We start from the raw sequence: 14,146 nt of genomic DNA, 5'->3' as shown, positions 1-14,146 counted from the left end.
AATCGCGGCCTCGGCGGGCAGGGCCTGGCGCGGAATCGCGGCCTCGGCGGGCAGGGCCTGGCGCGGAATCGCGGCCTCGACTGGCAGGGCCTGGCGCAGATGCACGGCCTCGGCTGGCAGGGCCTGGCGCAGATTCAGGGCTTAGGCGAGCAGGGCCTAGATGAGTAGCGCGGCGTGGAAAAGCAGGGCCTGGCTGGGCGGTGCAGCGTCGGATGACAGGGCCTGGAGCAGATGCACGTCTCCGGAGAGCAGAAGCTGCCAGGGTGATGCGGCTTTGGCTAGCAGGCCTTGCCTCAGATGCGTGGCTTAGGAGTGCAGGGCCTGGCTGGGTTGCCTGACTCGACGTAGAAGCCCCGGAACAGGGATGGCTGCTGGGCTGGAACCCTGGAGAAGATGGCGGCAAAGGCCCAGGAAACAGACGCCGCCCTGGAGGCTTCTGAGCCGGGGCAGCCTGGTTGCGGCAGGGCTGCTTCCTACGACGGCTGTTCCCGGGGCTCTTGGTCTGGCCCAGGTGCTCGTCGTCGTGGCCAGTGTCCTTCTGGGGCCCCACAGCGGCCTGGCTGCCCCCCTCAGGCACCACATACCCAAAGACTTCGTGAGGACTGTGGCAGTCCTGGAGGTCAGAATGCCTCTCCGTCAGCACAGCAGCTATGATTGGCAGCCCCGAGGCCTCATCGGTGAAGAAAATGGCGGCGGAGGTGGCGGCTGCAGCAGAAGAACCGGCTGTGCTGCTGCTTAGAGCGGCGCCGCCCGAGGGAGATGCTTGGCTGGAGACTGTGGTGACGGAAGCAGCAGGATCTTGATTCCCGGTCCCGCAGGCATCCCCGGAGGCAAGGGCGGTTTCGTTGTTTAGCCCTCCCTGCACCTCGTCCTGCTGGTGCTTCTGCTCCTTCTCCATGTCTGACTGAGTGGCCGTAACGCCAGCTTCTCCCTCAGAGAGCGAGGAGCGCAGCTGCTACTTCTGCCCGAGGAGAGCGCGAACTAGTAGAGCAAGAAGGTGGGTGGAGCCCGGCCAGTCCTCGACTCTGATTGGCCAGCTGGACGTCAGATGACTCTTCTCTCTTCCCGGGAGCCATCCAATCCGGAGCCGTGCAACCCAGAGCCAGGCGCCTATCGTCAACCCGGAGTGTGTGCTCCAGCCCTCTGGGGTTGACCCTGGCCGCTGGGTCAATAGTGTGAATCTCCTCTCCTCACACGGGGCCCCTGAGACACGCGTGTGTGTGTGTGTGTGTGTGTGTGTGTGTGTGCTACATGAACGATTTGAGTCACCCCAAATCGTGGCTGAGGCTTAAGTGGTCATTTGAAAGAAATGCCACACTGGCCGGCAGGTTGTATCTCCTGGCCAGGTGTCCCTCCTCGCACCCGGTCAGGACAATGAACCCAGGCATGACGCCCGAAGGGACCACCCTGGAACTCCTCCAGGCATCTAGATGACCCCATGTGGGGTCTGGTGGGTTTTAGGGTTATACAGAAGCCTGAAGGCGAGGAAAGGGAAGGGGCCCACACCGTTTTGGCTGCAGATGTTCAGCACTGCTGCTTCCCTCAGGTCCCACACACCTCAGGTCCCACACACCAGAGGGGGATTTAGAACTGTGCCTTTTCCCCCAAGGCACAGTTTGGGATTGCCTAAGGTTAAGGGTGACACCGTCCTTAAATATTTTATGGGCTGCGTAGTAATCCGCTGATGAACATATATTAATTTATTTAGTGTGGTCTCTAGCTCCTATTAATATAAATATGCTGTAATGTATAGACTTGAAGTTTAATACTTGGCCACTCATTTTTAGTCATTATTTATTACAAAAGGTGTCATGTTCAGTGCTCAAAACAGAAAAGCAAATGTAAGAAAACTACACCTAAGTCCTCACGCACCCATGGGAAAGTGCTGGAAATTTTTACTTAGACGTTGGTAGAAAGGCCCTATTCATACATATTTCATAGTTTTTTAAATTTTTTATTTTATGAAATGGAATAGTTTCTCCATAGGTACTGCATTGTAACCTGCTTTGGGTTCCAGAGAGCACACTTTCTATGTCAGTAAACAAATTTCTACAAGGCCACTTTAAATTACAAAATACTCCATTTATAAAAGAAGTTTACATTTTCAAACATTCCCATATTGGCCACCATTTACGCTGTTTCCAACATTTTACATCATTGTGAGACACATCCTTCTCATTAAAAATTGTTCATATCCTTAAATGTGTCATTGTGGATAAATTCCCAGAAGAGAAAATTCTTGGTACAAGTCTATGAACATTTGTAATTATTTTAATTAATTAATTTATTTTTGAGGTGGGGTCTGGCTCTGTCGCCCAGGCTCGAGTGCAGTGGCATGATCTTGGCCCACTGCAACTTCTGCCTCCCGGGTTCAAGCAATTCTCCTGCCTCAGCCTCCCGAATAGCTGGGATTACAGGCGCGTGCCACCCATGCCCGGCCAATTTTTTGTATTTTTAGTAGAGGCAGGGTTTCACTATGTCCGCCAGGCTGGTCTCAAACTCCTGACCTCAGGTGATCTGCCCTCCTCGGCCTCCCAAAGGGCTGGGATTACAGGCGTGAGCCACTGCGCCCAGCCACATTTGTAATTCTTTGATTAAAAATATTGGCAAACTAGTCTCCTGAATGTCACTGTTATAATATTTTGAGCAGAATAAAATCGGATATTTAATGGAATTGGTGAACGATTGGGCTGAAATGCAACTCAAAAATAGAATGGAATGGTATTTGGAGCGTTAAATAATATAGTATGGATAATGGATTTGAAATGGTATGCAGGATGGGATGAAATGGAGACTGCAATGGAAACTGGAATAAAATGGGGAGTAGAATACGGGTTTAAACAGGATGTGGAATGGAATATTGGAAATTTAATGGAATTTAATCAGAAAATGGAATGGAACAGAAAATGGAAACAAATATCGAATGTCATATGGAATAAAATAAAAATATATGAGAAAAGGAATGAGTGCAATACAGTATGAAATAAAATATTAAAGAAAATAAAGGAAATCAAAATTGGAAGGAATATAGAATGGAACAAAATGTGCAATGGCCTGAAATAAATGGACTATGAAATATACAGTATAGATTTTTAAATACCGGAATAGAATGAAATTTAGAATGAAATATAGAATACAGTTTATAAAGGATGGGATAGGAATTCAATAAGAATGGAATATGGAAAACGAAATATTGATAAAATACAGGATGTACATAAGAAGAAAAATGAACAGAATGTGTCTGTTCATCATTATTCCACAATTTAGTGTCATGAAACAACATCCATTTTAACATTCCCATGGATTTTGTAGAGCTAGAATTCAGACGGTACATAGTGGAGATGGATTGTCTGTGTTCCTCGATGTCTGGGACTTCCACTGGAAACTTGAACGGCTGTGAGATCATGAGGGAAGGACAGCAGTAAATGATGAATCCTATATTTTTATGGATGGTGGTGCCACTTACCGAAACAGGGAAAACTTGCCCAGTTGAAAAGATCAGGAAGGTGGTGGGAATCAGTGATTCTGTTATGACCATGTTAACCACTGTTCCCTGTATAGTTGAAATTTTGGGGTATGAACCCCACTTATAGCTATTCTCTTTGTTCTGTAGGTCAACTTTCACCAGTTTTATGGATCCACTTTTGGGAGTCATTTCAATCTATTCTCTGAGAGTTTTCCTCCTTTCTTGAATCTCCGTGGGCCTTAGTTGTGGTCCCTGACTTAGTAATGATTAAAATGCTCCTATCTATCCTTGCTCTCTTTAAAGGAATATACATGTCTTCTACTTATTGTTTTGCTATCCTCCAAGATCTCAAACTTTAAAGAAGCCCCTCTTTTTAACTCCATTGTTATCTTCAATATCCTCACCTTTCTCTTTGCCTCTGTTCCATTTAAAAGTATATATGTATCTATGTGCTCATTAAAAAAATCTGAAAGGGTGGTTTTTCATTCTTTTCATACTTCATCTTCTGAATGGTTTCAATGAGCATACATTACTCTTGTACTAAGCAAATATAGCTACTGTATTTCTGAAAAGAATTATGTTTAATCAGGTTTTAAGCTATTATAACAAAACGAGCTCTCATATATACTACTGGATAGAATTATAAATTCATAGCACCTTCCAAGATGAAAATTTGATGATATGATGACACATATAAAAAGTCTTATATGAAATGCATAATTCCTCTCCAGACATTAATTCTAAAAAAAAATACTCACATATCTTCACAGTGTTATATGCTCAAAGGTGATTATTATAGTGTCAATTATTTTTAAAAATCTGAAACAACCTCAATTTCCAGTAGAATGCTAGATGCCTATAGCATAAACTTATATAGGATGTTACAGGATGTTTTTGAAAAATTTTTAATGCCATAGGAAAATGGCTATGAGATTAAAAAAAAAAAACCATGATGTACTGTATCTACTGATCTATATTTACATCTGTTTATTTTTACATCTACCTAGTTATTAAAATTTTGTTCACCATAGTACAGTTGTTCTCAGCCAGGGGCATTTTGCCCCGCAGGGGAAATTTTAAAATGTCTGAAGAGTGCCATAATTGGGGAGGAGGAGTTCTACCAGCGTTTAGTATATAGGCATCAAGGATGCTGCTCAACCCCTTCAATGCACAGGAGAGCCTCCAACAACAAAGAATTACCTGGTCCAAAATGCCAGTTGTGTGAAGTCTGGCAAACCTTGCAGTACGGAATTTAGATAATTTAGAAAAGTTTAAGATAATTTAAATCACAAGCAATTTTACCAGTGACTGATAACTATTTTTAAAAGTCTGATATATGTACATATTAAATATTCTGATATTTTTGTATTTTATAATCAACAGTATATTTTTGAAATAAACTAAGCCATTTAAAAAATTCATTATTCCTGAATAAGCCACAAATATTTTTCACATATTAAGCATACTACTCATTGCTTAATAATTTATTGTTTGTTTGTTTTTTGAGACAGTCTCATTCTGTTGCCCAGGCTGGAGTGCAGTGGTGTGATCTTGGCTCACTGCAAACTCCACCTCCTGGGTTCAAGTGATTCTCCTGCCTCAGCCTCCCAAGTAGCTGGGATTACAGGTGTGTACCACCATACCCAGCTAATTTTTGTAATTTTAGTAGAGACATGGTTTCACTATGTTGGCCAGGCTTATCTGGAACTCCTGACCTCAAGTGATCACCTGCCTCTGCCAGTGCTGACATTACAGGTGTGATTTTTTTTTTAAATGAAACCAAGTCTCACTCTGTAGCCTAGGCTGGAGTGCAGTGGTGTGATCTCGGCTTACTGTAGCCTCCCACTCTCAAGTGACTCTCCTGCCTCAGCCACCCAAGTAGTTGGGATTACAGGCGGGTGCAACCATGCCCAGCTAAATTTGTGTATTTTTGGTAAAGATGGGGTTTCACCATGTTGGCCAGGCTGATCTTGAATGCCTGAGCTCAAGTGATCTGTCTGCCTCGGCCTCCCAAAGTGCTGGGATTACAGGCATGAGCCACCGGGCCTGGCCTGATTGCTAAGAATTTATAAAATTTAAGATCTGTAATTTCAGCTCATTTAGATGGAGGAATATTCCACAATTATCAATCCAACAGAGATGTTCAAACTTCTAATAAAATTAATGTCTAAATATTTACATATGTGGTTAAAATAAAGAAAAATTGATTTATAACACAGTGTAGCTGATATATAAATAGTAGTGTGGTTGACTAACCAGGTCGTAGTAATCTCACTACCACTCCAGTGACTGGTTTGGGAATAGTCATTTCCCAGATGCAGTCAATAAGATATGGATGCTTGTGTTTTAGGGTTTTGGGGGGAAAGGTTTCTCAGCTCTTCAAAAAATAAAAGACACAATATGTTTTTTACATTTAATAATTAAAGAACATATATCAAATATTAGAATAAATGAATTTGGTATAATCACTGGACATAAGGTCAATATTACACAATGGAATTGTATTTCCACATATTAGCAGTAAAAAGTATAAAGAGGAAATTTTAAAATTGCCATTTCCTATAGCATCAGAAAATATCAAATAACTAGGAACAAATCTAATAAAAAAATTCATAAGACCTTTGTCCAGAAATCAACATGACATTTCTTAAATAAAGAAGCCCCACATTAATCAGAGATATGTCATGTTTGTAGATTAGAATATTATGAAAATTAAGTCAGAGAAAATTCTCATCCAAATAGTCTATGTATTCAATGCAATGCAAATCAAAATCTCAACAGATAGTTTGAAAATGTAAATCAGCAAACTGATTCTAAAATATGAATGGATATCAAAGATCTAAGAACAGCCAAATCCATCTAGAAGAAGAAATTTGAAGAACTTTCACAGTCAGAAAAGCCATAATTAAGATAGTATGATTTGTGTACAGTAACATTTTGTTATGCAGGAATAGATAAATATATATATGTTTAGATAAAGATAGATAAATAGACCAATAGGACAAGAAAAGAATCCACAAACAGACACACACATATGAACACCTTATTTACAACAAAGATACCAATGCAGTGCTCAGGGAGAAAGATAATCATTTAAGTAAGTGGAACCGGACGAATTGGATATCCAGCCATATAAAAAAAATAACTTTGGCTCCTAACTTACGCCATACACAAAAATGAATTCCAAAAGATAAGGCTTCTAGAAAATAAGATACAATCATATCTTGATGAGCTTGGGGTAAATTATATCTAAAACACAACACAAAAACCACTAACGATAAAGGAAAACATTAACTACAAATAAACACGCATGCATGCACACATTCAGAAAACGTTTTATGTACAGAATAAAATAAAGAATAAAAGTAAATGCAGTTAAACACTGGCACAATATTTCAACAGGTACTTCACAAAATAGGATATTAAACTGACAAATAACAAAGACTGCCCAAAATAAGTCATCAGAGATATGCAAATTAAAATCACAAGAAGACATCAGCAAACATCTACCAGAATAGCTAGAATGACTACCAATACAAGGAGCAGGGGAGGGTATAGAGGAACTGAAACTCCAACTGCCGGTAGGAGTGTAAATTAGTACCCTTGGAAAACTGGGAGTACCTATTAAAGCTTAATTTATGCATTTTCTATAACCCAGCAATTCCATCTATGTTACTTTTCTACCCTGAGTAACAAATCACCACAAATTTAATGGCTTTAAACAATGGCCATTTATTTAAGCTCCCAGTTCTATAGGTTTACAAGTACTCTGTTCAAGTCTCACAGGGTGAAATCAGCCTGTGCTATTGGTCAGTGAGTCTGTGTTTCTGGAAACTGAGGAGGAATATATTTCCAAACTCATTCAGGTAATTGGCAGAATTCAGTTCCATTTTTAGCTCCTAGAGGCCTCATGCAGTTCCTTGCCACATAGAGCTCTACATATTCCTTCTCACACTTCCAGTCTCCCAGGAAGGGCTCAGGCCATCTTAAGGGCTCACTTACTTAGGTCTGGCCCACACAGGTCAACCTCCTTATTTCGAGGTTCACTGATTTGGGAGCATAATTCATCTGCAAAATCTCTTTCCCCATATTGTGTAACATAATCACAGGAGTAGTATCTCATCATATTCACAGGACGTTCTGATACTCGAGAGAAGAAGTTCATATAAGATCAGAGGTCATTAGAGGTCATCTTAGAATTCTGCCTGCCTCAGCCTGCCCTCTGGCCCTTAGTGATCCAGTATTTCCCACATAGAAAATACATTCAATCCATCCCACAGTCTCCAAATTTCTTTGTATTATGGCATCAGCTCAATTCCAAAAGCTCATTTGAATTTCATCATCTGAATCATGAACGGATGAGATTCCTAGGTATAATCCTATCCGGTAAAACTCCTAGGGCAAAATCCCTCTCTAATTGTGGACCATCGGCACTAAAGTGACAAGCTATCTTCCCCCAACACTACCACATACAATGATGGGACGGGCATAGGATAACATCTATAAACATTCTATTTTATACTGGAGAAAATAGAAGGCAGAAAAGAGTTAGGAGTTCCAAAGCAGTTTGGATATCCAGCTGACGTCTACTACCAGTCTGTCCAAGGAAATTTAGGCTTTCCCTGTCATGCATCTCAAAATTCTTCCAGCCTTTGCTTACTATCCAGTTCCAAAGCCACATCCACATTTTAAGGTGTTTACAGTGACTACACCTCACATCCAGGTATCAAAATCTATAGTGGTTTCTATTGGTGTTAAACACATTGCTACAGTCTTAGCAGCTTACACCAACACTCATTTATTAGCTCACAGTTGTGCAGGTCAGAGGTCTGTGCACCATGTGACTGGTTTCCCTGCTCAAGGTCTCACAGGGTGAGATGCTCTTGGACTTCCTGTGTTCCTGTCTGGATCTCTGGGGAAGAAGCCATTGCAGACCCATCTATGTGGCCAGCTGAGTCCAGTGCCCTGTAGCTGTAGTACTGAGGTCCCTCCATTCTTTTGCTGGCTGTCAACAAGGGGCAGCAACTCATCACCTAGAGGACTCCTGCAGTTCCTTGTCATGTGGCCCCCTCCAAATGCTCTCTCATGCTTTGAAGCTCTCAGCAAAAACCTGGGCCCTTGTAAGTGCTCACCTGATTAGGTCTGCCTCACCTACTTTAAGGGCAACTGATTTGTGACCTTAATTATATCGGCAAGATCCTTTTTGCCATATGAAGTAATATAATCATAAAAGTAAGATCTCATCATATTTACAGGTTCCACCTACACCCAATGGGAAGAGATTATACCAAGACAAGAGTCATTGGAGATCGCCTTAGAATTCTGCTTACCACACAAGTATATATCCAACAGAGATACATAAACCTGTTTTTCAAAAGACATGATAAGGATGTTCACAGTGGCATTATTGGAAATAGTCATAAACTAGAAACAATCTAAATATATATCAACAGTTGAATGAATAAATTGTGGTATATTAATACAATGGAATACTGTTCAGGAACGAAACAAGCAAATATCCCTATATGCAACAAAATGTACGGATCTTAAAAGCATTCATATTGAGCAAAAGAAACCAGGCATAAAAATGTACATAATTTATAATTCTGTTTGTATAAAGTATAAAAAGCCGGCAAAATAATTCTATAGTAACATAGCTTAGAATAGTGCTTAACTTTCAGGGGTAATGACTAGGTAGGGGTATAACATAAGTTTCTGGGGTGCCAGTAATGTTCTATATTTTGGTCTTACTGGTTGTTACATGCATGTGTTCACTTTGTAAAACGTCATCAACTTGTTGTCCCTTATGAGTTGCACAATCTTCTATTTAAATGTTGTATTTCAATGATAAAAAAGATAACAGAAAGAAAAAAATCGTATGAAATGCAAGAAGAGTTGACGGAAATATGATTCAGACTCACAATCCCTTGTGCACAAGTCTAACATTCAAAATGCTTTGAAAAACATACTTTTCCTGACTCATTTATCCATAAAACCTGATCTGAACTGACATGATGCTATTTATAATCTTTAAATCTTGGAGTGAACATTTGTATGTTTCACTACAGAAATATTGTTGTATTAGATTCCACACTATTACTACAGGCCTTGACATAGATATTATGTATGTATGGGAGACAAATTCTGAACCATTTGGTCCCAAGAGTTTCACAGAAGGGATTGTGGATGTGTAATAGTCAAGGATTTTAGTAGACAAGAACTTAGAACGACTGCAGAGTGCATCAGATTGATTGAATTTATTGAATTCTTTGTTCAGCACCTCAGATGATAGGATTTTTCTCCTTTGACCTATTGATATAATGGGTTAATTAAAATATTTCTTAATATTACACCATGCTCTCATGACTAGAAAACTACCAGGATATGATAGATTTTTATATACTGTTGAGGGTTAATTAAAATATTTCCTAATATTACATCATGCTCTCAAGACTAGGAAACTACCAGGATATGATAGATTTTTATATACAGTTGAATTTTATGGACCCAAATTTTATTAATAAAAAATTAAATATAAGTTAATAAGTGAGAGAGATCCACATCTTTCTTTGTGTGTAGTGAACTATCTTTGTCAGGTTTTGGAATGAGTTTAGACTTCCTTCATTAAACAAATTTGGAAGATCTCTGTCTTTGCTTCTAGCTTCTAAACTGTTTTATTGGCTTAGGGATTTGTGATTCTTGAAAAGAATTGAAAGATCGTATTCAACTCTCCTTGTACTTTTATCAGTAATTTTGGTTCCTAGTCCTAGTGGAAGAGTAACACCATTTTTTTCTGATAAAGGCATGGCTATTCAAAAATGTGTAGAGGGAGAGAGGTATACATAACATCAGATGGATTTGTGAGACTGTGCCAGTCCACCACTTACTTAGTGCATGACTTTTAGCAAGTTACCTAATCTTTTAAGCTTCAGTGTCTTCATCAGGGAAATGGGAATATAGTCCCTTCCCTTGCATTGTTTCCTCTAAATTTTGTGAAGTACAATTCAAAAATTATTACTTAAGCCAATTAATGTTCAAACAGTAGCATTTGGATCAAGAGTAAAATGTGCACGTTAATTTATAAACAGTCACAACTAACATTAACAAGTAACTGGTAATAACTGTTTTAGGAATTGTATGTATTTTTGAGCATTTATTTAATCTTGAAATTAAGCTTGGTATTTCTACGTATTTTTCTATGTAGAATTTATATATATTATTTCTACATAAAATGCATCATTTATTCTTTAATTTTCTCAAAATAATATACATACATGATCTTAAAAGTTCTTAAAGAATAACACTAGCCTTTAATGAAACCAGAAATCACTGGAATCTAAATCCATACTCGCCCCCACTCCTGCTCTGGCTCCCTGAGAAAACTTCTTTCAACTATTTTTTCTGCTTCTCAGGCATTTACCATGATATTTCTAAATCATAGGCTTATACTGATTGTAGTATATTGCAAAAATGGTCACAAGCGAGACTTCTGGTTTCAGCTCTTTCATGTAAAGAAGCTGGAAATTGTCACCCCACCCCCTTCTTCCAACAAGAAAAAGCTGAACAAACTGAATCAATGGCTTTAAAAAAATACTTATCAGAGAAATGAGGTTGCAGGGTAAGCCACTACTCTGAAAGACAGATCCAGGGCGTCACTTAAATGGCAAATTTGCTGAATTGCTTCCGGCTGAATGCGGACTAGCATGAGAGTAAGGGGGCCTCTACATGTTCATGGGCTTTACCTTTAGGAAAATGTTCCCTTGTCCAGGAAGTGAGGGGTGACGCCGTACACCCGGTGTCAGAGACAGCTGTGTGGCAACTCTTCACCCCACACCTGCTGCAGAAACTACGCAGCGCCGGTGTGTGTTGGGTCGGTGATAATGCTTTGATGCTCTCTGCGCCCTGGAGGAGCGTGAAGCCGGAGGTTGCTAAGTGGAAGTGCAGGTGCTGCTGCTTCTTGCACAAACTGCAGTTGTAATCCAGGATTCACCGGCCTGTAGGGGCTCAGACTTCAAATTGAACCGCGCCTCGGCGGCAGCCACAGGTGTACTACACGAGGCCCAGGTACCACAAGGTGTCCAGCAGGGCCTTGGCGGCGCCCTAGCAGCTGAGGTCCAGCCGCTGCGCGCCCAGGTTCGTCTCACTGGTGGACGCCGCGGGCCCGCGAGTTCGGAGCAGCGCGTGTATCTGTGGGTCTTTGGGGCTGGCCTCGCTAGCCTACCAGCTTCCTTTCGGTGATGCTCTTTGCTACCGCCAGGCTCCTGACTCCGGCTTGGACAGCAGGCCGCCGAGCACCCGTGGCGCCCGTTACCGAGGTGGCTGCGCAGAAGGTACAGCAGGGGTGGGGGAGGGGAGCAAGCAGAGGAGGGATCCCTGGGTTGCTCTTGGCTGCGTGGTTGGGTGGCGGTTCTCCTTCTTACTCGGCCCATGGCATTCTCAGCCATGAACATAAATCCGGCCAAGTCGTGGCCCTGCAGCGTGGGCTGCGCGGTTGGGTGTTTGGGGGGAGGGGAGTTTCCGGTTCTAAGAACTTACTGGGCTGCTTCTTTGTCTGCACTACCAAGATTGGCCACTTGTTGAAAATGGGTCCGGGAGACCCTTCACTTTATCTTAAAATGACAGCTTTACTGGTGTAACATGTTAGTAAACTGTATTTGCAGCCCCCTCTCCCAAGAGATATTTTTACATTGTCCACACATAGGTATGGAGATTGCCTATGCTGTCGGCCTTGTGTGCGTTGGCATTACATACCCAGAGTTTCCATGCTCATGCTGTTACATACCTGCCCTGTAACCATGGAAATGACTCCGAAGTTCTCTGGTTCCCAGTAATCTCATATTTAAAAAAAGGGAATAATATATCCCAGATGCAGTGGGGAGTAAATGCAAGAATTTATTTGAAATATTTAATACAGCAGAAAGGAACTGGATATATTATATATATGTATATATATACATATTATTTCTAAACTTTTTTTTCAATAAGTTTTCAGTTTTCGTTGGATTTATTTTTAGTTTTTGTGCCAAGATTCAGGAAGTGTTCTGGTTGCTGGGTGGGTAAAAGCCAACATAACTCGATCCTTTTCCTCAAGCATCTCACAGTCTTGTGTGGTAGCCAGACACACAGAAAAATTACATGAAAGGGCTTCAAGTGAAGAATTATAAGTCTTTTAGGAGTATGATGAGAATGCATAGAGAGACACAGAAAAGCTGCAGACTGAGATGGACTGGGGATGAATGGTCAAAGAAGAAACAGGAAACTTGAGAGAGCTGTCTCCTTGTGAATGTAAGGCTCATCTGTTTTTGACAATTCCACTAATCTTTGGGCTCACATTCTTGGTTCTTTCAGGGTAACCCAGAATGACATCTATGCCTTTCATCTGTAAAATAACAAGAACAGTGGGCTCTGGGAACACAGACTAAGACTCTTTAACCACAGCCATAGGCAGGATCAGCATAGGCTCCTCTCAGAGGATGTGATTGTGAAGCAAATACTATTATTATCCCAATTTACAGAAGAGTCGTCTGAGAGCCAGAGAGTTGCCCAAGGTCTCATAGCAAGGCAGAGGTGGAAACCGTTTTCAACTCCAGGTCTGTCTGGCCCTAGTGTCTCATGCAGTTTTCATTACCTTGAGCTCACCCTTAGTGACAATGTCATTCATTTTTATTCTCAACCGCCAGTTCCAGGCATTGCTTGCCTCGGGATTGTTTAAAAAAAAAAATTGCTGAATATAGTGAAGAAACGTATTGGAAGACATCTTCCAAGGAAAAACCCTAAATACTGCTGCTTTATTGGAAACAATGACTTAAGTGATAGGACCAGGATTAGATGCAGGTGTGTCTTATCTGACTCCGAAGCCTATGTCATTTTCACTACATGTGTTAGTGCATAATGTTAAATCCTCTTTTGTTTTTTCTTCTCTTTAGTGACGCTAAAAATTGACCAGGATTGGACAAGATTTTTTTTTTTTTTGAGGCGGAGTCTCGCTTTGTTGCCCAGGCTGGAGTGCAGTGGCACGATCTTGGCTCATTGCAACCTCCACCTTTCGGATTCAAGCAGTCGATCCTTGTACCTCAGCCTCCCAACTAGCTGGGATTACAGGAATCCACCAGCATGCCGGGCTAATTTTTGTATTTTTAGTAGAGAGGGGTTTTCGCCATGTTGGCCAGGCTGGTTTCGAACTGCTGACCTCGGATAATCTGCCCGCCTTGGCCTCCCAAAGGAGGGATTACAGGTGTGAACCACCATGCCTGGCCTAAGATTTTTGTTTTAAGTAGAGTTTTAGAATGATATTTTAGTTCTCAGAATTTATTTTTCCTACCTCAGCTACACTCTAGTTTCTTTGTAAAAATATATAAATGTTCTTTATTTGACATATATCAATTAATGGTAACAACTATCATTTACTCATCCACTGTATATGCTTGTAGTACCTTTGAAATAAGTAGTAGTATGATCCCCATTTTATGTGATAATAATTGCTAACTTTAATAACTACTTAACATTTGCATAGTGCTATTCTATCAGGTTTCATCACAATTTAATCTTTCCAGAAGCTCTAAGAGAGATGAACTATTAGAAAGCTTATTTTTCAAATGAGAGAACTGAGGCATAGAGAGGGTCAGAAAATTTCTTATGGTCACGCTAGAAGTTAGTGATGAAGCTGATATGAACCCAGGC

General features: G+C 41.0%; 1 protein-coding gene across 1 annotated transcript in view; it reads right to left on the bottom strand.

The window, feature by feature from the left end:
- EZHIP (EZH inhibitory protein) overlaps positions 1-11,916 on the bottom strand; it is a 12,882-nt gene extending 966 nt beyond the window's left edge. Inside the window, exons 1-4 of the mRNA XM_032756963.2 lie at positions 11,457-11,916; positions 8,336-8,471; positions 6,637-6,715; positions 43-931 (exon numbers count right to left, since the gene is read on the bottom strand). Of these exons, the coding sequence (XP_032612854.2) occupies positions 43-931; positions 6,637-6,715; positions 8,336-8,471; positions 11,457-11,916 (1,564 nt within the window). The remainder of the gene's footprint in view (positions 1-42; positions 932-6,636; positions 6,716-8,335; positions 8,472-11,456) is intronic.
- Between the last annotated feature and the right edge of the window lie 2,230 nt (positions 11,917-14,146).

The sequence above is a fragment of the Hylobates moloch genome, unplaced genomic scaffold (genome assembly GCF_009828535.3).
Source record: "Hylobates moloch isolate HMO894 unplaced genomic scaffold, HMol_V3 SCAFFOLD_7, whole genome shotgun sequence".
Classification (NCBI taxonomy): Eukaryota; Metazoa; Chordata; class Mammalia; order Primates; family Hylobatidae; genus Hylobates; species Hylobates moloch.
The sequence above is the reverse complement of the archived record's forward strand: the minus strand, read 5'-3'. Positions and strand labels throughout refer to the sequence as shown.